Source organism: Mesoplodon densirostris, chromosome 18, assembly GCF_025265405.1.
Source record: "Mesoplodon densirostris isolate mMesDen1 chromosome 18, mMesDen1 primary haplotype, whole genome shotgun sequence".
NCBI classification, from domain to species: domain Eukaryota; kingdom Metazoa; phylum Chordata; class Mammalia; order Artiodactyla; family Ziphiidae; genus Mesoplodon; species Mesoplodon densirostris.
In genome coordinates, this window is record NC_082678.1 from 14,112,233 (window position 1) to 14,136,463 (window position 24,231).

Genomic DNA, 24,231 nt, shown 5'->3' on the forward strand with positions numbered 1-24,231 from the left:
CCCCGACCCCGCCGGCCCGGACCCCCCAGAACCCCACTGCCTCGAGAGCCCGTCACCTCCACCCCCCGGCCCCCGCCAACTCCACAAATCCCACGGACAGAAGCCCCTCAGCCCCAGCCCTCAGTCTCCGCCCCTACCCTGCGCGCCGGCGGTCACGTGGCCGGCGCCCTCGCGCGTGCGCGTGCGCGGCGCGCGCGTCACTTCCGGCCGGGCCCCTGGCAGCTGTAGCGGCGGCCGAGAGGGCGAGGTGAGGCGGTGGCGGCGGGGGCGGGGGCGAGGGCGGCGGGGGCGGGGGCGGGGCGGGCGCGGCCGGGACCCGCCCTGACGCGGCGGCCGCGAGGGGAGGGCCCCGGGCGGGGTCGTGGGGCGCCCGGCCCGCCGCGGCGGAGGATAGGCAGGGGCGCGGCAGGGCGGGGAGGGCCCGCCGGGCACGGTGCTCAGAGGGGGCAGCGGGCCGCCCTTTTCCGTCCCTGAAGCTGCAGCCGCCCCGTCATCCGGGGAGCAGCCCTGATGATGCTTCCTGACCCCTGAGCGCGGCCGGCCGGGCTCCCGCGGTTCGCCTTCCGCCGCCGTCCAGCCTGTCCCAAGCTCCTGGCCTCTGAGCCAGGCGGGGCGGTGCCGGGTGCGGGGTGGGAAGGGGGTAAGAGGCTGCCCGCCGTCGGGGAGCTCACCGGGCCCCGGGGGCTGTCGGGGTGGGCGGGAGCCGCAGCGGGGAGGCCGCAGACATCAGATTTCCAATTACAGAAGCAGCCCAGGTTGTGAGAAACTTCAGGTGACGTGGAGGCGCACAAGTCATGTCCCCGACCTGTCCCAGGGAGACTTCCCAGAGAAGGTGGTCGTTAGCCGGGCCCCCAGGGACCAGCGCGATAGTTTTGGGTAGACAGGACATTTTGAGCAAAGGCCCTGAGATGTCAGTGGGGAGTGTCCAGAGCTTTTAGAGAGGAGTGCAGGTGGGGAGGGAAGGGGGCAGGAGCTGAGTCCTGAAGGAGGAGGCTTGATTTGGGGTGAGTGGAAGGGCTAGCGATATTTCCACGTGAGGAGGGAGGGGGATTCACACACTGGGGTTTGTTGCTCGGGAGGGGAGCTGCTGTTGACACCCAGGAAAGTGGGGGAGGGGTGGTGCAGTGCTTAGAGGCTTTGCCTGGAGGACTTCAAGAGACTGCCAGGCCCATTTGGCATCTAATACGACAGTGTTTTGCTGGCACTTGCTTGGGTGGTAGATTGTTTTCTAGAAGTCTCATTGGTAGAAACTGGGCTGTTGAGAGCCCCAAAGACACCGAATATAAAGGAGAAGTGGAGTCTAAGAAAATTTGAGTACCTATCAAAAATTCTAAAGGAACACAGAGTGGCTGCAATTGCATCATTGATTCTAACTCCAGAATATCCACTGTCTCTTTCCCAGACCACAGAGTGTCATCTCGCCCAGTCCTTAGGCAGATGGCTGTGTGTGGGGAAAGAGTTCAAGACTGGGGGCCTGGAGACTGGGCTTTGGCACCCCCTCCCCCCATGCCTCCTCCCAGGAGGTCTCTGAAGCCCTTTGTTCCCATGGAAGAGCAAGGTGCTACATAGATCCATCCAGGAGGACTCCCTCCCTGTCTCTGAGCAGAACCACATCAGTGCCAGGGGTCAGGGACCTGCCAGGAGTACAGGCAGGGGTGGGGGCAGGCTCTCGGGTGCTCAAGCCAGCTGAGCCATCTTGACCTAGCCCTGACTGCTGTGGCCCTGGAGGCCCAGAGGTTGGGAGGCCCTTGGGGTCCAGACCCCATTCTGCTGGGTGGAAGGTTGCTTCACCTGTCAGGCCTCCAGAATGGGGGTTATCGGGGTTCTACCTGGCTCAGTGCAGCGGCCACCCTACAATTGGCCCTTCTGCCAAATGTTTGCCGTGGCCGGCGGTGCTGCTGCCGTCACAGTGTGCTGTATGTTTGTGGGTCTCCACCATGCCTGAGTGGGCTGTCTCTGCATTCAGTTTGCCCAGGGCTATCCTGGCTCACGCTTCGTAACCAACAGCAGCCCTTTTACTCTCAGAAGTGCCCAGCTGGACAATACATTCCTTCTGATTGCCCTGTCCACCATCATATTGGATAAGCAGCCACGGAGACCTTGTTTGAGATGGTGGCTTCATGTGGCTATACTTGGGTCCCTGTTGAGCAGGAAGGCCTGGTGAACATTGTTGGGGAATGTTTTGGCTCAGATGGGGATTCTGAGGCCCATAGAGGGAAGAGACTTGCCCAGGGGCAACAGAGCAGGGATGGACAACCGCCACTCACAGAGTGTTTCTGGACCCTGCCAGGTGCCGAGCATGCGGCCCGCTGGCCGCTAGGGGCTAGTCAGCCGTGGACAACAGTCAAGACCTGCAGAGCCCACTCGGGGGCAGTGTATGGTTCTCCGTGGCGCCGGCAGCAGCAGAGGTGGCTCTGAGGCACAGGCTGTTTGAGGGGGCGGCCCAGTAGCTGGTGACATCTGATGAGATAGATTGTGGCCAGACTGAGGGCTTGATGGCAGTAGAAGACCCTGGTAGTGTCCGGGTGGGGAGTGACTTGGCAGGGTGGGTCTTGGGAAAATCGTGCTAGCATGACATGTACCGGGGATGGAGAATAGTGCAAGATACTGTCCCGACACAGAGGTTGGAGGGTGAGCAGTGGATGTTGGACCAGGGGTGGGTGGGAATGGGAAGAAGTAACTGAAGCGCACATGGGTGGAGGCTTGAGATCTGTGGGCCGAGGGGAGACTCGTTGCATCATCAGATCTAGGACCTCAGTGGTGTGAGCTGGGCCTCCGTGGTCCGCTGAGAATGGAAAAATGCTGCTAACCTTTGTGCTGGCGATTGCCAGATGCAGCCCAATTTCAAAGCTATTAAAATAGGAAAAAAGTTTCTCAGAGTTGATGGGATATAGGAAATGTGATGAGGTTTTGAGTTCCAGTCTTGAGGAAATAATTGTGCCTGGTAATCACTGTGAGCAAAAGTCGGAAAGAAAACAAAGGGAGGGAGATGTTTGCGGAAGTGGATGCTCCCTCCCTGCTGGCCAGATGGACTTGAGGCTCCAACCTCAGTGGGACTCTTGTGACCTGCTCGGCCTTTTTAGGTGTCCCTGGCACTTTTCCAGGCATGCCATTCTCCCCAGCCTGCTGGTCACCTGGCCCCTCCACACCGGCCTCTGTAGTGGCCCTGCTCAGCACTTTCCCCGGGCAGTAAACGTGCTCGGGTTTCCCTCCACTTCACCCCACACGCCACTGTCAGCCCAGGCCTCGCACCTCCCTTCGCAGCCAGGGACAGGCAGTCTTGGCTGACGGTCCCACTTCCTCCCCTCGCTCCACTGAGACCCTTTGTGCTAGGTCGATGGAGATTTTGTCATGCTGGTCCAGCGGTCACCTCTTCGTCCAGGTCTTCCTGAGTCCAGCTGCCCCCTTGGTCATCTCTTCCCTGACCTTGTTCTCCCTCCCCCATCCATGCCTTTGCGGCTCGGCCCTCTCTGCTGGAGCAGCCGTGTGTCCCCAGGCTTCTGTCTTTAACATCAGTGGTATGATTGGCCCACTGTTGCTGTGGCTCGTGCTCGAGGCTGTCACCTTCTGTAGTGGAAACAGGCCCCGTGTATATTGGTCCCTTTCAGTGGCTCTTACCTCTGGGCGCTGACAAGTACTGCTTCTCTGGTCACTCCGGTGCACCTCTCAGTGGCCATGTGGCCCTTTCCCTTGGATACACACCTAGGACTAGAATAGCTGTCATGGGTCGTGCATATTTGTTAGGTTTTTCATGGAAATTTCCTTTGGGATCAGCATGGGGGCCCAGCTCCCTGGAGGAGCCCCAGGAGGTGATGAAGGTGAGCGAGCGCAGCTCACTGTCCCTCTGTCTTCAGGGGAGCAGCAGGGACCTGGCCTCTTGGGAAGCTGCTGGTACACTCAGGAGAAGCCTTGGTGTCCCTGCGTCCCGCCAGGTGGCAGGATCTCAGCGGGGGCAGGGCAGGGTCAGCACAAGGTTCTGAGGAGAAAGGCCCCTGGAAGGAGGCTGAGCTGCTGGGAGAAGACGGACGACTCGGGGGTTCCTCACATCTAGGAAGGCCAGCTGGTAGGGCACAGGCCATTAAAGATGGACCTGGTTAGGTGTGACCTCCCCCATCGAGAGGAGGCAGACGGTGACTCCTTTTTAAAGAGTCATTTTACTCGTCCTTCAAGTCCCAAGGACGTGAGAGGGTGTCCAGCACCTGGCCGAGGTGCTTCCCGGCCACTCTGTCCAGGGCACCAGAAACCTTGTAACTCAAGTAGCACATCTGTATGGGCAGGCACCCAGTGACAGGTGCACAGCTCCGTGGTTTATGGGGGACACTAGCCTCTGGTCGGGAAGCCCAGCCAGTGGGGGCAGCGAGGGGTGGGTGTCCACTGTGGAGACTGAATGCTCCAGGGGTCCTGGGCACAGGCCTCAGGACTTCAGTGACCAAGGGGAGCAGGTAGGTGCCCAGAGAACCCGAGAGCCATGTGTGCACGTGCATGTGTGCAGGCAGGGCGATGGGAGCCGTGAGGGTCTGGCACCTGAGTTAGGCCTGAGACTGAGCAGGGGGCCCTAGGCCAAAGGCATGTGCCCATAAAGGCCAGGCAGCCCCCAGAGGCAGTGACCAGAAGAGGCCGAGGCTGCCCTGGAAGGAGAGGCCCCAGGGATGGGCAAGGCTGGGAAGGCAGGTACCCTGAAGAAGTGGCCACTCAGGTCTGAGAGGACAGACTGCAGGAGGGCTGAGGGGGCCTGGGCAGGAGGGGCCAGCCTAGAGTGGTCAGGGGCTGGCTGGTCCTCCAGGCACCTTCCTCCTGTTGCGTAATTGGAGCCTCCCACCTCATCCTGCTGCCCACAGCCCCTTGGGACTTGAGCGTTCTTGAGCCCTTTGAGTGTCCCCACGGCACCCTCAGGCCAGAGAGGGCCTTCCCTCTGTGCTCTGGTGTTCGTGGGGCTGGTGCCTGGGCAGGAGAACCATGGGCAGCGAGATCCCCCGAGTCCAGGAAAGAAGTCACTTTGTGAGGAGCTGGGCCTCTCCCGTGGGAGGGCACAGGGTTCCACGTGCCCCCCCAGGAAACTGGCTTTATGCTTTTTTGTTGTTGTTGTTGCCTAACCTGTGGGCTGTGTTTACCTGTGCAAGTGTGTTGTTTTTTTTTCCGGCCGTGCTGTGCGGCATGTGTGATCTTAGTTCCCCGACCAGGAATTGAACCCGAGGCCCCTGCAATGGAAGCACGGTGTCTTAACCGCTGGACTGCTAGGGAAGTCCCCCTGTGCGGGTGTTTAAAGGCCAAGGGAGCCCGAGAAGAAGTACCCACCGTGTCAAATCCTCCTGGGCCTTCAGGAGGGGCTATGGGGCCCCTCGGCTCCAGGGGTGGGTGGGGGAGGCACTTGTGCTCCAAGGCCCTTCCCAGGCTTCCCCCCACACCCCCAGCACCTGGGGTTGCCCTGCTCTGGGGCAAGGCCAGGCCTGGGACTGGCCCTGTGCAGCCAGCTTCCTCACCCTCTGGTGTGTGTCCTCAGCCAGAGAGAGCACATTGTCCAACTGGCCAGTTTGAGAGTGAGCCTAAAAATAGACCCCCATCCAGGGCTGTACAGTCCCCTGGGCTGAGAGAGAGGCTGTAAACAGCACACACCCCAGAGTCTCGGTCACTAGGTTGGGCCTGGCGACTTCCTCCGGGCTCACAGCCCTCCCCCAGCCCTTCCGTCACACCCCAGGGACCAGGAAGCTGGACAGGCTCTGCTGGGCTTCTCACCATTGGGAAGCACATCCCCATTTTACAGATGGGAAACTGAGGCTTAGCAGAAATGACACACTAGGCCCTGCAGACAGTGAGGGCACTGGGACGACCGCAGGCCTTCCCCATAGACCCACGCTCTGCCGGCAGTGGTGTTCTGAGACTTGAACTGGGAATGTCAACAGAGCTGCCTGACTCTGGGGAAGGTGCTCCCAGGCAGCAGTGGTCCAAGTGCCGGGGCCACTCGGAGCTCATGCTGCTCTGACTCGTGCATGTCGCTGGCCCAGCCCCATCTGGCTGACCCTGCCGCACCCTTAGGCAGCTGGATTGTGGCTAGACCCTGTCTCCTTGAAGGCAGGGGGGCCACGGCTAAAGGGAAGAGGCAGTTGCAGCCCACACCCCTCCCATCTCTGGAGCGGGTGGGCTCCGTCCCATTCCTGTGTCGTGGGCTTCCCTTCCAGAGGCCGAGGGGATCCGGCAGCGGAGTGTGAGGACCAGACGCCCCAGCGATGACCAGGTGGGTCTTGGGCAGTGGAGTGGCCTCCAGGTGGGAGGGGCCTGCCCCCAGCCCCTCCTCACCGGCCGGGCTCCCCCAGTTCCCCTGTCTCCAGAGTCGTCTACAACGGCAAGAGGAACAGTAGCCCCCGCTCTCCCCCCAACAGCAGCGAGATCTTCACCCCGGCCCACGAGGAGAATGTGCGCTTCATTTACGAAGGTACACGGGGTGCCCCCAGCCAGGCCCCCTGAGCCCCTCCTGCCCCTGTACCCTCACTCCGCTCCAGGCAGGTGGGGGGACCCAGCTCTGGTCACGGGAGGCGGTCAGCACTATGGTGTTCCTGACAGGGAGCACCCCAGAAGAGGCAGTATTTGGAGCCAGTGGTGTTTGCTTGGGGAGAGGGGGGCCGTGGAAGACAGTGCACCCTGGGAAACCTGGGGCATCCTGGAAGTGGTGTGGCTGGGGTGTGTGAGCATGTGTGCACAACATTTGTGCCAGGAGGTGGGGGATGGAGGAGGCGGGAAAGATGGGGGGCCTGCTTGGAGGAGGTGCTGTACCCCAATGGGTCTCATATGCCACTGTGACTGCAGCTCTGGTCATGGTACCATGAGGCTGAAAGGGGCATGGTCTGGGCAGGGCTCCCCGAGGGAATGGGGATGTGCTGGGGACAACTTCAAGTCAAGAGCAGGCTAGGCCAGGGGGCCAAAAGCTGTGAAGCGGGAGTTGGGGGCAGGGGGCCTGTGGGGCCACTCTGATTGGGGGAGAAAGGTCAGGAGAGGGTGTCCTCCAGCTTGGACACTGACTGGGCCGGACTGCCTGATGCTGCAGGCCTGGGGGTCTAGAGCCCCTGACCACCCCTGCTTCCTGCAGCCTGGCAGGGCGTGGAGCGGGACCTGCGCAGCCAGATGTCGGGCAGCGAGCGGGGCCTGGTGGAGGAGTATGTGGAGAAGGTCCCTAACCCCAGCCTGAAGAGTGAGTGGGGCTGGCCTGGGAGGGAGGGGCCGGCCAGGGGGTTGAGCTGGGGGCAGGAAGGCCCACCTGCTTCCTGCTTCCAAGACAGCTTGGCAGGGTGGGCTGGGTCCCAGGGCTTTCAGAGACGGGGGCAGGACGAGGGACAGACCCTGCCTCTCCACCTGCGCCCACCGCTGACTGCTCTGTCCCGTGGCAGCCTTCAAGCCCATCGACCTGAGCGACCTGAAACGCCGGAACACGCAGGACGCCAAGAAGTCCTAAGGCGCGCCGGTGCCCCTCCCCTGGCCTCTGGGAGATCTGGGTGCAGCCTGCTGCTGGCCTCCTCCTCTCCTGTGGGCCCACCTCCTGGGAGGGGGAGGGGGCCTTGCTCCCAGTGGGCTGAAAACCCCAGGACCAGGACATGATTGATGGCCGAGGCCTGCCCCCTCCTCCCTGAGCCCCCTCCTTTCCTCTTGGGGGATCTCAAGCTACCCCCGACACTAGGAGGGCTTGGGCCCTGCCAGCCCCTGCCCTCCTGTGGGCCTAGGTGGCTCTTTCGAGCTGCCTGGCCCTGCCTGCCCCCCAGGGCCTTGACCCTGACTCCCTTCACCTTCCCCTGCCCCCACCCCCCTACTCCTGGCCACTTCCAGGATCAGGGGGGAGACGAGGGGGCCTTTGTTGTCTCTTGTGCTGGTGGGATTGGGCTGGGTTAGCTCCTGAGGTGGCCAGGAGGCGGGACAAGGGTGATCCCACCAACCCCTGCTGCGTCTCTGGCCTGGACACAGGGAGTGTCTGACCCCTCACCAACTCTCCAACCTGGCCTCTTCCTTCCCTGTGTCAGCTTCAGGATGGCACCAGCTGCCTGGGCGTGGGACACTGCTGGGTGCCCCCTCCAAGGGTCTTGGGCAGCCAGGCCTGGCCCCCCCTTGGGAAGGGGCATGGGGCTGGCCTGAGCTGGTGAGGCTGCCCAGTGGGTCCTGCCCTGTGCGGTGAGTTGGGAGGGTCTTCAGGGCAATTTTTTCTTCCTGTGCCCTCCAAATCCAAGTGTCTGACTGGAACCTGAGGACGAGTGAATAAAGGCGGGGTGGCATTGGCTTGGCCACTTGGTCTGTGAGGCCCCTGTCTCGGCTGCCCACACAGGGCTGGAAACCCAAGGTCATGGTCCAGGCCCAGAAGTTCCGTCTAATCCCTGGGCTCCACCAGGGGGCTTGGGCCTCCTGGGGGGCAGTGGGAGGTAGAGGTGGGGGCCCTGGAAGGTAACACGTCCCACATCCCTCTGCGGCACTGAGTCCTTGGGGAGCGGCTCCTCTGCTGTCCGGATGGAGGAGTGGCTGCTGGGCTCAGAGCGCCCCAAGTACACTCAACCTTCAAACCTGGACATAGCCCTGGCAGACAAGCCAAACCGGAATTTATTTCGGGAACACCCTTTCCTGTTAGAGTATTCTGGGGCTCCAGCAGCCCCACAGGTGGCTCTGGGAGGTGTCTTCCTGGGGGGAATTCCCCAGGGATGGGGGTGCAGGAAGGATGGTTCATGAATAAGCAGCAGCCACGTTCCTGTAACCCTTGGCCCTGAGCCAAGTTCCTGTAACCACACAGGCCTGTTTGCTCCCCAGGGACCTGTGGGGCATCCTGCCAAGGGTTTGCGTGCCTGCTGGGCTGGGTCATCCAAGCAGCCCCCCGTCTGTGGCTGGAAGAGGGTGGGCGTGGCCTGCCTGGGGTGCAGGGACCTGTGGCCAGAGGCTGAGTGGGCACACAGGCACACATGCCCTCCACCCAGTGTGTCCTAGACCACTAAGGATGGGGTGATGTCCAGCCAGGCCACTGCTGCACTTGTGGCATTGAGCAAGTTGCTGAGTCTGCAAGCATCAGTTTCCTTGGGTGGAGGTAGGTCAGCACCTGCCTCCTGGGTGGCTGCCCAGTGCTAGTGCTTGCTGCCACTATTAGTCACCTTGTGGATGCACTTGACAGGGCACTCAGCCACAAGACTTCAGCGGGGCCTGGACTTCTGCATTCTGGCGACCGCAGTCATGGCCTTGCTGTGAGCCCTGGGGCATGTAACTATCCTGTCCCACCTCAGTTTCCCCATGTGGAGTGAGGGTATGGGCTGTGGTGGTTCAAAGGCCTCTCTCCGAAGGGGTGCTGGAGCCCCCTGGCAGCACACCGGGGAATGTCTAATATCTTGCTGCGTTGGTTAAAAATTGACTTTGCTCCCAGCCCTCTCTAGGTCATTCCTCCCTCCTGTGGGGCTGGAAGGTGGGATTGGGGCCACACTGGGCCCCAGCATCTGGGTCTCCCCTGCCCACAGCCACCCTCCCGCTAGCAGTGGTACCTTGCCCCTGTGTGGGTGGGCCCATGGGACACCCCGCAAGGCCTTTTCATTCCCACTTTCCCCGCCAACTTAGATTTTCTGAAATGGAGGCCCTGGACCTGGAGTCTTTGCCGAGAACACCTTGGAGGTGGGAATGTGGCTAACAGGCTGTGCTGAGGTGGGGGGGTGAGGAACTCGGATGGGGGCACTGGAGATGGAACCCTCGCCAGCACAGTGGGCTGCCTGGCTGACCATGAGTGGCTGGAGACACCTCTGTCCCCCTCAGACAGTGAGGGTAGAGGAGACGAGGGGAGCATCCTAGTGGAACAGGAGTGCCCAGTCCTCCCTCATGTTCTACCCTTGGTGGCGCTCATATCACTGTCTGCTTTCATTCAGTGCTGACAACTCGGGGGGCGGGGGGTAGATTTTATTACCCTGATCTTGCATATGAGGAAATGGTGACCTCTTGTAGGAGACTGGCCTTAATCTGATTTTTAAGCTTTTACTGTTATCAAAATCTGAATTTAGTAAGTACTTCCTGAACATGTACCCTGAGCACGTTCATGTATATTGAGCATGAATAACACCCAGTCCATAGTCCCCTAGTGTGTAAAATAATATATTCCACATGGGTTATAGACTCAGAATAGAAAGGCCAAGTGCGTCGGCTGAATCTGCTTGATGCATCCCTTAAGTCTTTCTTAGTCACAGTACCTCCTCCCACATTTCCCCTCCATTTATGATTGAAGACCTGCTGGATACTTGATGTTGGAGTTTCCCAAACTCTGGTTTTCACTGGTTTCATCTTTGTAGTGTTAACAGACTCCTTTGTCCCCTGCATTTCTGTAAACTGAGGTGGGATATGGATGCTTGATGGGATTCACTGGAGGAAACTTTGGGCATAAAGGTATCGCTCTGGTTGCTGTGTTGAGAACAGGCTGCAGGGTTCAGGGTAGAAGCGGGGAGACCCGTCAGGAGGGCTACCTCAAGTGAATCGTGGGAGGAAGAAGCTGGGTGAGGGGGCAGGTAAGGAGTTCGCTATGGACTGTGGAATTTAAGTTGCCATTGGATGTCTGAGTGGAGGTGCCAAGAGGGAAGCTGAGTCTAGAGTGGATTTGGGAGGGCCTCAGAGGTTGGAGATACAGTTTGGGAGTAATTTGAATACTGGTGTTTTTTTTAAGGTTGATAAAGAAGGGAGGAGGGTGGGACCTGATCCCTGGGCACTGCACTCAGGGAGAGGAGGAGGAAGCAGGACCAGGGACTGAGCAGTAGAGAGCAAGGTCAGAGAAAGGGCAGGTGGGGGAGGACCTGGGGCCGAAGGCTGCCGCAGTGTCCAGGAGGAGGCCGAGACAGGCAGAGTTCGGCTAGTTGCAGCCCTCAGACTTCTCCGCCCACCCTCTCACCTAGAGGCAACCATTTTCAACTTTTCTGCTGATTCTTTGGTTTGTATTTCTCTTTCTAAATAGCATACATGGACTGTTACTTCCTGGTTTTCCCATTTCATTCTGTCCCCCACTCCCACTACACACGTGCTCTCACCATCCGCTATCCTCCCTAGATCTTTCTCTCATAACTTTGGTTACATCAGTGTTGAGTATTTACATTATGATGTCTATGTATTTAGAGATGAGCCTTGTGGTAAATTGTGATTTTCTGCCCAACTTTTTGTTTTCCTTGAAGTTATTAATTGCCTTCTTTTTTCATTTGCTCAGTTGTCTGTGTACTAACACTAAGTCCTGAACTCTCCACCAGGTCATCTAAATCTCCTCAGTGTGTTCAGTCACTTTGATCCACTTGAGGGTGTCTCTCCTGTACTTTTGCCCTGCTTGAGGCTCCCTCCCCCTAGTGACCCACTCTGCCTGGCACACAGCTGCCATCCTGGGGATGCCCCTCAACTCTCCTGGGTTTGATCAGTGTTTATTGTAGTCCACGTTTTCCTCTTTCTTGGTCTCCACACTCATTTTAGTAGCATGCATGTGGGGAGACACACACACACACGTACGTGCTGGGGGGTTCCCATGCATTCTTTTAGGGGAAGTGCCTGAGATTTGGACTGGGGTGGAGGTGGGAAGGGGAGTAGAGACGGGGAAGGGGCAGAGAGCCTGGAGTGTCCATCTTCCCGAACGGAGGGTGGTGCTGTGTGGGTGCTGGGCCCTGCGTTAGAGTCAGGTTCCCCCACCATCCCACCTGCAGGACGGCCTGCTCAGAGCCACGGTTTATTGGCTGGATGAGCCTAGCCCCTTCCAGGCCTCCACCTCCACTCCTGACTCCACCAGCCTGCTCCAGTTCCCTTGGGGACAGGGACAGGGTGAAGGAGGACAAGGGCAGGGGGAGTCAGGGCGGGGAGGGCTGGCAGGAGGCCCCTAGGTGAGCGGCACGCCCGCAGGGCAGTCACCAACCCTGAGCTCAGCTGGCGTGAAGGAGAACTTGTGCCCTCCCTGTGCTAGGCTTCTGGGCATGGAGGGCTGGCAGGGGTGCCCCTGTGGGCAGGGGCTCAAAGGAGCACTAGGGCCTAGGGAGCCTGGGGGGCCCGGGATGAGAAGTGACCTGAAGCCTCAAGGGCAGGGGTCTCAGGTCCTCAAAGGTGCAGCCAGTCACACTGCCTCCCTGCCCTGCAGCCCCCACCGATCATAGTGACATCGCACCCCACCTGGGCCGCAGGAGAGCCCAATCTACCTTAACTCACCTCCTGCCCTCCCTCCCTGCCATATCCGGTGGCACGAGGTGAGGGCCCCCTCAGGAGGGCCCCAGTGCCTGGCAGGTGAGTAATTCTATTTACCTTTCCTGAGAGGCCTCCTGTCCTTTCATTTGCTGCAATTAACTCAGCTCTGCCTAAGCAGCTCCAGCCCACGTGGCCGGGCAGGGGCTGTGGACACCGCCTCCCTCAGGTCCCGGCAGTCACCCCCCACCAGCTCCTAGGAGCAGAGCCGCCTGGCTGGCCCATTTGGCTTGTGCTCTTGGCTTCTGTGGCCCCTTCCTCTTTTGACAGTGCCCCTGCTCCTCCCTCGCTCCACGCACGCCCCCCACCAGGCATCATGGCGCCGGACACAAGGGGCGCTCTTGAGGGGTGACTACAGTCCTCGCACTGCTCCTGCACTTGCCTCCACCCTGTGCATCAGATGCACCGCGCCCCGGGGGGGTAGCTTGGACTCAGGGCACACCACCTGGCTCTTCCTGCGTGTGTGCCAGCCCTCGCTGACTGCCAAGCAGGGTGCCCACCCACCAGGCAATGGGCAGCACCCTCGCACACAGCTGCCCTTCCGCATGCGCTTGGAGCAGCAAGGACTGCAGTGATTCTCTGTGAAGTGGCTGTGTTGGGCTGTGCCGCAGTCTTTGGAAAACTGCGCCTGCGCTTCGACTGTCTCCATCTTGGGGGTCCATCTCTCCCCGCTTCAGTCGGCTACATGGGCTACGGATTGCTGGGGTGGCTAGAGTTGGGATGAAGCAGAGGCCAGTAGAGGACATCCAGTTCTGGATTATCCAGTGATGCCCTTGCTGGGCCTGAGTCCAGCCCCAGCTTCAGCTCTAGCAGGGAGCCAGGGGTGTTCATGTGGGGTTGGTAGAAGGACTGTGATGTCGGGGGCTTCCCTCGACCATTGACGCCTTTTATAGCCCTCTGCGGGCGACTGGTGTCACTCCGGGGGTTGAGGGGCTGAGACTGAGTGGAGCCCGTCCACTCTGGCCCGGGGTGGGGGTGAGCCACCCCCCCCTCCGGTGCAAGGGCTGGGGACGGCCACCACCAGCCATGACTCACACATACCCTCAGGGGTTCCAGCTCCAATTCACCTGTATGATGGGGCAACAAGGAGAAGTCTAGAAGGAGCAAGCCAGCACGGGCCGTCCACGGCTGCTCCTTTCTCACGGGGAGGCCCTGGGCCCAGCCGGCCCCTCTCCTCCAGCCCAGCTCTCCACCCAGGGTGAGCACAGAGCTCTTTATTGTCGGAGGACACGTTTTCTCTAACTCAGACACACTAACACACAGGGGGACACATGGGCATGCATTCACAGAACAGCTTCCCCGCCACACCCCCCCCCCACCCCTTGGCACAGAGCAGGTGCCCCTCAGATCACCACACTGGGGGACATGTGGACAGCGAGGCGCTGTCTGGCTCCCACGCTCTTGCCTCTGTTGGGCATCAGTTATGGATTGTCCAGTGATGCCCTCTCCGGGCACCTGAGTCCGGCCACAGCTGGAGTTGCAGGGGGCTTCAAAAGGGGTTCTCAGCCAATCCAGGGAGGCCGCCAGCCAAGTGGGTCTCCGCAGAGGGGTCCTGGCTAGTCCTGTTGCTGCCACTGCCCCTTGACAGCAGCAGCTTCTCACCGGGGGGGCCACCGGTGGGCCCGGCCGTGTGGCTGCCGACATGGCGCTCCTCCTGCAGCGCTCTGCCCTCGCGCCAGCGCTGCCAGCGCCGCAGCAACTCCGACTGCACCTGGGGCGGGCAGGTGGGTCGGGCCAGTCCCAGGGCCTGCCCGTGCCACTCTTTCAGGATCCCCAACCCCCTGGCCTCGAAGGGCTATGTGGCGCCCTGGGTGTGGAGCCAGGCAGGCTCTGTCACCACAGAACGCTGGGGTCTGGGAACACCTGGGGACCCCCTCACCCTCAGGTGCACTCCCTGAGGACGGGATGAGGCTGACCCATCTCAGCAGGCCTGATACCCAGTGTCCTGGAAACTGAGCCCAGTAAGTGCAGGTGGACACGAAGGGCTCACACCCCTGAGGGGTGGGGCCAGGGTGTCTATACTCCCCCTGACCCCAACCCCAGTGCTGGTTCCAGACCCACCCCCCCACCTACCTCCTTGTTGAGGAAGCAGTAGAGAACAGCCACCAGCAGGCCCTGGAGAGATGGGGGAGGTCAGGGCTGCACCCAGGCTGGCCTGGGGGTTGGGCTGTTGGTTAAGGGGCGGGCAGGCACCTGGAAGGAGCTGAGGAAGAGGTCGAAGAAGAGCTTGGCGGAGCGCAGGGTACCCTGGGCATGCTCGTCGGTCACAAAGGCAAACACCACCTCATGGACCCCCAACAGGGGGATGAGGGTCAGCGTGGACTTGGCCAGCCTGCGGGGGCAGAGACTGAGCCACCAGCCCAGCCCCCCACCCCGGGGCTCTGGTGCCTCCAATCCCACCTACACTCCCTCTGGCCCCCCCGGGGGTGTGCAGGTCCTCAAGCCGCCTGGTGCCCTCCCACTCCCAATGCCCACACCCACCGGAATTTGTAGTCAGTATAGCGCATCTGGTGGGCTCGCAGCTTGGCCACCAGGAGGTGAAGAATGCGGATGAAGATGAAGAAGTTGATCTGTGTGTGGGGGGGACACAGCTCAGGGCAGCTCTTGGCCCCCACCTGTCCCTCCTGGAGGTGGGCCTGGCAGCCAGACAGACCCTGGCTCCTGGGGCCCTGGGGCTGTGGGCACCCAGTCAAGGATGGACAGCCTGGCCCAAGGCCCAGGGCGCCAGCCAGTGTCCTGGGTGAGTGCCAGGCCTCCCTCCCTGTCCACCCAGGCAGGATGCTGTCTGTCTCCTCGGGCTGCTGCAGGCCGATGAGGAAGGAAGGGGCTGGGGGGCCAAGTTCAGCAGCCTCCCGGCCCTCCCTGCGGTGCCAGCAGGTGCCTCATTTCCTCACCAGGATGGCCAGGAAGACAGGGAAGCGCAGGATCCACCAGAAGCCCATGTTGTCATTGCTGGTCCAGCACCTGCAGGGTGGGGCCTGCTCGTGTCCTGGCAGCCTCGCAGCCCCCCGCCCCCTGATTCCTTGGGATCTAATTAGTGCCTCAGGAAAAGAAGGGAGATAATTACCAACGACCTCCACCCCCGGGGAACCAGGTTTGCTTAGTGCCCCCCACTGCCTCTGGCCAGAGACCCGTGAGCCACTCCCACACTCTGAGCCACATGGCCATTCCCCACAGGGCCAGCCCAGCACCTCCCAGCCAGGAGAGGCGAACCCCCCTGCTGGTCCACGCGCCAGTCAGATACTCACTGGATGTTCTCAAACAGACACTTGACCACCACCCAGGGGGTGACGAACAGCATGGGGGCACCTGTGGGGGAGAACAGCTGTGGTCCCGTGGCCCCGGCCAGCCCGCCGGCCCCCCGCGCACCGGCCCACTCACCCCAGCCGATGCCCAGGTAGAGGGGGAAGCAGCTCCTTTCAGGGATGGTGGCGAAGCCCAGCAGGCTGTGCAAGTACACGCCCTCCACCAGCAGCCAGCAGTAGTTGGCCACGACGCCGTACTGCATGAACACCGCGGCCACACGGCAGCCGGCCACTGCCTGGCCGCGGGGGCAGCATGAGTGCGGGCCTCCCAGCTGCCTGCCGCCCAGGGCCCGGAGGCCAAGAGGCCGGATCTGGGAGCTCACCCCGTCACTCAGCCAGACGCTCACGCTGAAGTCATCCCCAATCCTCTGGCTGTAGCGGGTCTTGAGCAGCGTGTCGATGACCAGCACAGAGCTGGCCTTGAGCACGAAGGACGCGAACAGGTTCACGTGGATGTAGTTTCGGGTGCAGTGCAGCTTGCTGTGGGCACAGCGAGTCAGTCTCCGCCCACCCTGCCCGCTGGGGCCCCCCATGAGTAGGATGGTGGGCATACCTGAGGCCCAGCAGGATGGCCAGGGCCAGGAGCAGGGCCCCCAGGGACAGGGAGTAGCCCACGGTGTACATCACCTGGAAGCTGCTGTACATCTTGGCCACCTCCTTCTGCAAATCGCAGTGGCCAGTCAGGGCTGGAGAGGGCCATCTTGCCCCTCCCCACAAGCCCCCACTGCACCTGCCATGGGCTGACCTGGACCTCAAGCTCCTTGTCGTCCATCTGGCACTGGGATGCATTTCGCCATGGCTGCCCCCGTGGCCCACGTACCCACTGCCCATCAGGCCCACACCTCTTGAAGACGAGGCGGTGCTGCACTGCGGGGGCAGGCTCTGGTCAGCGCCCCGCCCCTGGGCTGAGCCCCCTCTCCCAACCCCCCACATCCCTGCTGTGGTTACCTTTGTGGTGCCAGGGCAGGTACCAGGGGCAGGAGATGTTGGCTGTAGTGTTGGGAGGGGTGTCCGGCCAGCAGGAATATTTGTCAAAGGTTCTATTACAGACCAGCTCTGCAGAGGCGGGGACAGGGTTGCTCCTCAGCAGGGCCCGGCCCGCACAGCCCCCTGTTGCACGCTCTCTGTGTCCCAGGAGGCAGCCTCCCAGGTCTCCCTGACCATCCTGCCTGCCCTGGACGCCTCTGTCCAGCCTGGTCCTGAGCTCCAGCTCTGCCCGGCCACCTCCCCTCAGATACTCCGCATCTCCACCCAGGGTCTTCCCTCTTCCTAGTGCCCTTCTAGTAGCACTTCCATCTCTGGAGGCTGAACCTCAATTCTGTTGGCATCCTTCTGGGCCCAGCACCGGCCCCCTCCCTCCCCCAAACAATGGCTCGGCCTCCCAGGCAGCTCCTCCCGCCCCAATCTCTCTTTGCACCTGAGTGATCTTCAGAACTTGTCCAGAAAGCTGTACCCCAGTCTGCCTGAGCACTCCAAATAATGGCCCATCTCCTTCCCCCTCACCAGCCCTGGTGCCCTCTGCCTGCCCCTCTCGGTCCACCTCCCCTACACACTGTCTGCCTCCTGGGCCACGAGGCTTTGCTCCATGGGAGGAAAGACGGTGTCCAGGCCCTGGGCCTGAGGGGTGCCCAGCAGCAGGGGAGGGTCACGAAACACCCCAGTTCTGGGCAGTTCTACCATTTCTTAAATGTCCTGGTCTGTGGCCCTGGGCTAGTCACCAGCTTCTCTATGGCTCAATTTCCTCACCTGTAAATGGTGGGTGGGGGTTGGGGGGACTGGACTCGGGCCGAAGGCGGGGCTCACCAGTTGGGGGGGGCAGCAGGCTCAGGTTGTGGAGACACTGGTCGCCATAGAGCTTCCACTTCTCAAACAGGAAGTCCATCACCTGAGCGGAGGGGGCCTGCGGCTGGGGGTACAGATGGACGGACAGAGGGGACAGACTGGCGTCGGCATGAGGGGCAGGCAGGCTGGTGGGACGGGGGGACTGGCAGCAGCGCTCACCTGGCAGGCCAGCAGTAGAAGCAGGAGGAGGTGGGGGCAGCCTGGCAGGATGGGGGGCATGCCTCTGGGCAGCTGCCCCCCACATCTGGCTGGGGTTGCACAGCTGGGGCAAAGAGGTCCTCGTAGGTGCACACTCCTCTGGGGGCTGCTGAGTATCAGAGCAGCAGGGTCTGTGCAGGGACACCCAGGAGTGAAGAGGCCCCGCTGGTCTCCGTTGTGATCAGCAGGGTGTCCTGCTCCCCTAAAACCATCCCTTTGAGTCTCCGGATCCTACTGATGAAGTGGGAGCTGGGAGGGAGGGGATGCCAGAAATGGTCACTCTGCCAGTGGCAGGTTGGGGGTCTGGCCCTGCGCCTGGGGGTTCTGCCCAGGGTCCTGGGAGCTGCTCCATCTCACAGCCCGTGGCTGTCTGTGTGGCGGCTCTGACAGTCCCAGAGCCCCTCTCCTACATGTTGGTTAAGCGGCCCCAGTCCTGCCTGGTACCAAAGATGTCAGAGGAGGGGGCAGCCTCCCTAGCTGCCCAACTCCTCCCTTCGGCTCTCGCTATTTTTCCCACCTATTCTTAGCTCCTGGGAAAGTAGCATGGCAGGCTGGGGCAGGGTACCAGGACCATCCATCACTTGGTCCCCAGGGGCATGGTTATCAAGGTGGCCCTGGGCCAGCTCCCAGACTTGGCAGGGGTCAGGAGTGCCAAGCATATGCTTAGGGTGGTTCCTGTCACATCCATGCCCCCTTGCCCAGGACTGGGGTGTTTAGGTGCTCCCTTGGGCCCCGCCCAAGACTCCAGCCGGGCTTCCTGGGTCCCATGGGCCATAGCATGCAGGCAGCTGCAGTGCATTCCTTTGAGATTAGCACTGCCAGCTGCCTGGGGCTCAGACACAGGACCCCTGCCCTCGTGGTGCCTGCAGGGGGAACCTGGTCCTGTCCGGAGCCTGCGTTTGGGGCATCAGCAGCCCCGTAAGTCATCGTGTCACTGCTTCCAGAGTCCGGCTTCTGATCCACTGAATTCCACAAGGGCAGTAGGGAGGGGCTTCCCTTGGGGCCTAGGGGTGGGGCCCCTAGGAACGACTCATGCAGCCCCCTTAGGGCTGTGGATGGCATTCTGCCACAGAGTGAGCATGTGATGGACCGATGGATGGACAGATGGACAAAACTGGCTGGCTGGAAGACAGTGCCTGGGAGAAGCCAGGGAGAAGGTGGGAGGAGGGATGCAGGCTGTGACTGAAGGTGGAGGCCTCCTGGACAGCCCTGGATCTCAGCCTCCTCCCATCAGAGTCCAGATGGGCCCTCATGGGGCCAACTCCTGTGGGCTCCTCTGTGATTCACCCCTCACCCCTAACGGGACCCTGAGATGCCACCACGTGGGGTGGGCACCTGGACCATAGCCTGCTGTGGGGCTCCTCACCCTGGCCCTTGGGCCACAGTGCAGGTCAGGCCTGGTGAGGCAGGGCCCAGTAGTCGCTGGTCCCCAGGCCCTGGTCCAGGTGGGGGAGCCAGAGCGGCGGGCCTTCTCAGGGGAGTAGCCCCCAGGTGGGTGGAGGACAAGGGGCAGTTCAGGTGTCCCCAGCCCGAGGGGCCTTATCTCCTGATTCTTATCAAACAGCCCGGTCTTCTGCCCTGCCCTTGCCCACCGAAGCCATGGAGCCAGGTGGCTGAGGAGCACTGTGACCAGCTGCTGGAGGACGGGAGGTGGCTGGGAAGGCTCAGGGAGACAGGGGCAGCCTGAATGGCTAGAGGCTCTGGGGGCAGGGCAAGGGGAGAGTGACAAGGGATGGCTGGGGTGGAGTAGACAGTGGAGATGCAGGCGGGGAACACGGGGAGGAAGGATACTGCCCCCTGCCCAGAGGCCCTGCAGCCGGTGGTGAAGGGAGGATGAAGCTGCGGGGACAGTCCAGTGAGGAGCTCCAAGGCAAAATGTCAGCCCCTCAGAGTCCAGCTGGGGTGTGGTGGCCAGGCTGTGCCTCAACTTTCCCATCTGAAAAGTGGGAGTTCACCTTGCTGACCTCCTAGGGCTGTTAGGAGAACCCAAGGTAGGCGGGGCCACACCCAAGCAGCCTGCCTTCCAGCTAGGGGTCAGTTAGTCTGGGAACCACAGAGAGAAGCTGAGCCCCTGGGGTAGAGGGGAGAGAGGGATGGGCTGCCCTGGGGCCCCTCCTTCACTGCCCCTCCAATGGCAGCCAGAGCAGAGGAGTGGGGAGGCCTTTCCATAACCCCTCCTCCCATCCCTGGTCTGGTCTGTGGGGTTGGGAATCCTTGAAGATTTACCCCACACAGTTCAGCACCTACAGATCACAAGCTGGTACCCCAGCTCAGAGCACCGGTGGTCCCACGTCCCTAGGGATCAGGGCCTCAGCACCCCCCAACCAATACAAGAGGCAGAGGATGATACCTCTCACTAAGTCTCTGATAGAAACACAAGAAGGGGCAAAAGTGGATGAGGCTCCCATGCCTGTCAGGGGAGTACGGGCAAGATATCTAGACACTTCTCTGAATGAGGACTGGGCAGAGTGTGGGGCTGTGTAGCGACTTTCAGCTGTGCAAGGCTGAGATTCTGAGGTCCCTGCCCTGAGCACCCAGGTGTGAGGCTGCCGCCACAGGAGAGGGTGACATTGCAAGGCCCAGTTCTGGTCCCGGGAACAAGGGTAAATAATTCAACTTCTCAGAGCCTCGGTTTCCCTACTTGAAAAGTCCCTGCCTCCTCAACGCCGTGGAGGACAATGAGATTTGCCACTTGAAGGGAAGGACAGATTATAACGTGCAGGCCCCCTCCCTTCCATGGGGGACACTGCAACCCCAGAGGCAGCCTGCCAGCCCCAGGGATAAATATTTGTTGAATGAATGAGGACTGAGACTGGGACGCGGAGGTGCCGCTCCAAGCCTCCCATTGGCCTTGGCATCAGGGCTGCTGTTTTCCACCTTATTACCCTCCTGGCACGGCACAGGAGCTGGTGGAGGCGGGGGACTACCAGCCAGGGACCAAGCCTTCTCCCTTCGTGGACCTGGAGGCTTCGCTCCCTCTCTGGCCCTGGACTGCACCTGCCCAGCACAGATAGCTCAGGATCAGAGACTCTGGCGGAGTGGGAAGGAGGGCCAGCTTTCCCCCGGCTCCAGCTCACCCCCTCCTCTCTTTCCCAACCCCCTCTCTCCACCACGGGCTGGCTGGCTGGTGTTCTGTCTCCCCGCCTGGCAGAACGCACCACTCCTGGGTGCTCAGAGCTCAGCTGTTTCCCCAGTTTCCCCTGGGGATGCCCCAGGACTCCCAGACCTGCAGCTGGGGGAGGGGCCCCCAGGATGGGTGGATCTCCATGGAGGAGAGTGGGACGCTGGTCACCCCATCTCCTCCCAGGATCTGAATAGGTGTGGTTGAGGCCTTCCAGCCTCTGATGGGTATGGGGGTGGGGGTGTTTGTGAAACCAGAGCAAGTAGCGGAAGGTCATGGCCCCAGGGCGGGATCAGGGGCCACAGGTTGTTGACAAAGCCTGATTCCTGCATCCTCCTCCCACTCTGTGGGGGCAGGGCGGGCCTGGATGTGGGCCAGGGTGCTACTCCCCCACCAACCCTCATCCCCCAGCACAGAAGGGCCGAAAACAGCCCGGACAGGTCCTCGGAGGATGCGGGCGCCCAGACCTCAGGAGTCAGTCCGTTTCTGGTGGGGGCAGAAATCCTGCGGCCCAGAAGTGTGAGTGGGGGCCGCCGGAGAGGAAGGAGCAGGCAGGGCAGTGACCTGCCCTCCCTGCGGATCAAAGTGACAAGTGTAGGCTCCGCGGATGACGCCCCTCGGCCCCTCCGGGGAAACCCGGGTAACCAAGATACAGCTGGGGAGCTTTGGGAAGCAGGGGCCCGCTGGAGGGAAGCAGGGTTGCCCCCCGCGCCTCTGGGGGTGTCTCCGAGGTTCTGTGTATGTGCGGGGCGGGGGGGGGGCGGGGAAGCGGGGGTGCTGGAGGGAGGAGTCGGGAGCGGAGAGGGGCAGCAGGACAGCGCGCCTGGCGCTCACAGACACCCCACCCTTTTTCCCGAGACGCGCTCCCCAGGGAGGAGAGAACGGGGGAAGCGCTGAGACCCCCAACCTTCTCGATAGTGCGGAACCAGGTTGACCGTCCGAGTTGGAAGGGCGCATCCTGGGGTTGGGAACGGGGTGTCCGACGGGGATGAGGACGGCGACACCCGGGGTCCGAGACCGCCCACCTAAGATAGGGGTCCACGCCGGCCAGTCCCGCGCTCCCGCCTTCGGCCCCCGGCCGGGAACGTGTCCTCGAGCCTGGCCCAGGTGCTCACCGCGCGCCGCTCCGGCCGCTTCGCGATCCCCGCAGTCCTCCGCGCGCACGGGTCAGGGGCCGGCCGCCGCTCGTCTCCACGGCGCTGCCAGATCAGGGTCGGCGCCGGCACCGCGCCCGCGCCCCGCGCCAGCCGCTAGCAAACTTTCCGGCGGCTACGCTCCGCGGCGGCGGAGAGAGAGGAGGAGGGGGCGGGGGCGGGGGCGGGAGCGGCCCGAGGGTCCCCGCCCGCGCCTCCGCCCTCCTGCCGCGCCTCGGGGAGCGACTGCGGACCCGGGAGCCCCTGCCCGCAGACCCCTCCCCGCGCACCCGTGCCCGACTCCTGCCTTGCGGACTCCTACCCCACGGGGCCCTCCCCGCGGACCCCGCCCCGGAGAACTCCCAACCCAGAGCTCACTCGGCAGACCCCCGCCCGGGCGACCCGGGCCGGCAGACGGCAGCTCCCCGCGGGGACAGCAGCGGTGGATGGACAGGTGCGGTGTGTGGCGGGCGCGCGGCCAGGGGTGGGAGCTGTGACTCCACGCCCCTTCCTCTCGTCTCCTTCGCGTTCCCGGGCCCTCACAGCTTCTTTCCCGGGTACTGATTGTCGGAAGGACTGACCCCCCACTTACCCGGCACTGTGGCTCCTAGGCGACTCTCCCACCGCGCCCAGAGCAGGCTGGACTGGAGTGCGGGGCCAAGGCGGGGAAGGGCGGCCCCTGGGGTGCCTCTTTAAGCCCAAGGGTCCCGTGCCATCTCCCTTAAGCACCCTCCAGCACCGTTCATCCAACAGCACAACCCCTCCCTCCGGGCGCCCCCCCGCCCCACACACCCCAGCAGTCAGCCCCCAGTGACCGCAGGGTCACCAAACCCCATGCACACTTTGGGGCCTCATCTTTCCTGGCCTTTCAGTATCTGGGGACATTGATGGTCATGCCCTCCTTCTGGAAAGTTCTCCCATGGCTCTGGCTTCCACGCTGGCGTTCCCACCTCCTTCTCTCTGCATTCCCCTCCACTTTCCCTTGGACAGTTCCTAACGTTCCCACTGCCGGATGCCCAGGGCCCCACCAGGACCCCTGTCCCCTGACCCGCTCCCATCTCCTGAATGTACTTCCCCTGCCCACCCACCTGCTGGACTCCTGGCAGGGATCCTGAGGTCTCCGGCGCATCACCAAATCCTGATTCTCCCTCTCGCATTTCTCTGGAATCTGTCTGGGCTACCTCTCCACTGTCAACCACTGTCTGGCCACCATCACCCTGGGATGCCCTCCCTGGCCCACTGGGTCAGCTCTTTTGTTAGATGCTGTCCTTTGTCTTTGGGGCCTTTCTCCCTACTTCTGTTTTGGGGGACATTGGAACCCGTGGTTCTCCCCTACCCATGGCTCTCCCCTCCCTCCAGCCCCCAGAGCAGAGCTGAAGCTGGTCCCAGCACCCTGTGACATACCCACAGGTAGCTGGTGCTTGGTAACCTGACCTCCACACACCTGCCCTGCCACTGTCTGAAGGCTCAGGAGGAGGGGAATTTCTGGGGGTGCCCTCCAGACCCCCATTCTTACCAGCCCACCTGGAACCCTGTCCCCAGAGCAGCGTGTTTTGGTTCAGGCAGTGGCCAGAAGGCAAAGGTCAGAAAGTCTGGCTCTGCTTGCATAGGGCTGAATGTGCAAGTGCTGGATGCAGGTGCTGGGGGAGGGGAGCTTTCCCAGATCGGTGCCCCCAAACCCCCACCCCCATCCTCCTATCCCCTTCCCTTGCACCCCTCTTCCAGCCCTCCTCCCACTTCTCTTGGGGCAGGGCACCCGTACAGACACCAGAGATCTGCATAGGTGCCCCCGACTCTCCCTACAGCTGTGATCTTGGGATCTTGCTTGTGATCTGGGTGGGCTCCTGCCTGTGAGCAGGGTCGCTGGCACCACTCTGGGTGGCGGTGAGGCTCAGGGGAGAAGCTACAGGTTCTTCCTGGAGGTGGGATAAACCTGAGGAGCTGGGAAGGTCATCCCTGCTGTGTGACCTTCAGAGAGGCCCTTCCCTCTCTGGAACTTATTTTCCTGAGGAAATTCTGGTTGGGTGGAGGCCCAGCAGTCTGGGGGAGGGGCTGGGTGGCCCGAGTTGGGTTCTAGCAGGAAGAGATGTGAAAGAATAAATGTAGAGTTTTTTCATAAATGTATGAAATGGGGGGGGGCATACCTGAAATGTGTGGACACAGTGGGGAGCAGAAGGGGGAGGGAGAGGGAAGAGATGGGGGAGGGGGTGCCTTCCTGGGCTGGGCCACCTTTATTTACATAACTGAATTCATAAGACATAAATAGAGCAGAAACTGGGAATGAAGGGGGCTGGGCCTTCCCACGGAGCATTGGAGGCCTGGGGAGTGAGGAAGGGGTCTGTCCATCACTGAGTCCCTGAGGGTCCCGATGGGGGTGGCACCCTGGAGGTGTGCTGGCTCCTGTGTGCCAGGGCAGGCCGGGGTTGGGGGCTGCCCTCCACAG

The 24,231-nt window shown here is 61.9% G+C and overlaps 2 protein-coding genes across 6 annotated transcripts; one reads left to right on the forward strand and one right to left on the reverse strand.

Moving 5' to 3' along the window:
- The first annotated feature begins 194 nt into the window (after positions 1 to 194).
- On the forward strand, positions 195 to 8,262 carry MCRIP1 (MAPK regulated corepressor interacting protein 1). 5 transcript variants are annotated; one of them, XM_060082505.1, is made up of 5 exons: positions 195 to 247; positions 6,177 to 6,232; positions 6,312 to 6,430; positions 7,082 to 7,183; positions 7,380 to 8,262. In XM_060082505.1, exons 2-5 carry the CDS (start codon positions 6,225 to 6,227, stop codon positions 7,442 to 7,444), a joined length of 294 nt encoding a protein of 97 aa, XP_059938488.1. In that variant the 5' UTR covers positions 195 to 247; positions 6,177 to 6,224; the 3' UTR covers positions 7,445 to 8,262. The 5 variants fall into 5 exon arrangements, with proteins under 5 accessions (XP_059938488.1, XP_059938489.1, XP_059938490.1 ...); XM_060082506.1 differs by lacking the exon at positions 195 to 247 and adding an exon at positions 403 to 640; XM_060082507.1 differs by lacking the exon at positions 195 to 247 and adding an exon at positions 403 to 554.
- Positions 8,263 to 13,678: 5,416 nt separating this feature from the next.
- On the reverse strand, positions 13,679 to 17,555 carry GCGR (glucagon receptor). Its single transcript, XM_060081826.1, has 13 exons — positions 17,496 to 17,555; positions 17,298 to 17,400; positions 16,443 to 16,550; positions 16,240 to 16,361; positions 16,048 to 16,154; positions 15,818 to 15,974; positions 15,571 to 15,730; positions 15,438 to 15,498; positions 15,084 to 15,153; positions 14,671 to 14,759; positions 14,383 to 14,521; positions 14,263 to 14,304; positions 13,679 to 13,900 (listed from the first exon to the last, which is right to left on the reverse strand). Exons 1-13 carry the CDS (start codon positions 17,553 to 17,555, stop codon positions 13,679 to 13,681), a joined length of 1,440 nt encoding a protein of 479 aa, XP_059937809.1.
- Between the last annotated feature and the right edge of the window lie 6,676 nt (positions 17,556 to 24,231).

Coding starts and splice junctions, on each gene's coding strand:
- GCGR (XM_060081826.1), bottom strand. CDS start 17,555: ATGCCCCCCATCCTGCCAGGCTGCCCCCACCTCCTCCTGCTTCTACTG. Junction 15,499..15,570: donor CTACCTGGGCATCGGCTGGG/GTGAGTGGGCCG, acceptor TCTCCCCCACAG/GTGCCCCCATGCTGTTCGTC. Junction 14,760..15,083: donor CTGTCTTCCTGGCCATCCTG/GTGAGGAAATGA, acceptor CCCCACACACAG/ATCAACTTCTTCATCTTCAT.
- MCRIP1 (XM_060082505.1), top strand. Junction 6,431..7,081: donor TGTGCGCTTCATTTACGAAG/GTACACGGGGTG, acceptor TGCTTCCTGCAG/CCTGGCAGGGCGTGGAGCGG. Junction 7,184..7,379: donor CCCTAACCCCAGCCTGAAGA/GTGAGTGGGGCT, acceptor GTCCCGTGGCAG/CCTTCAAGCCCATCGACCTG.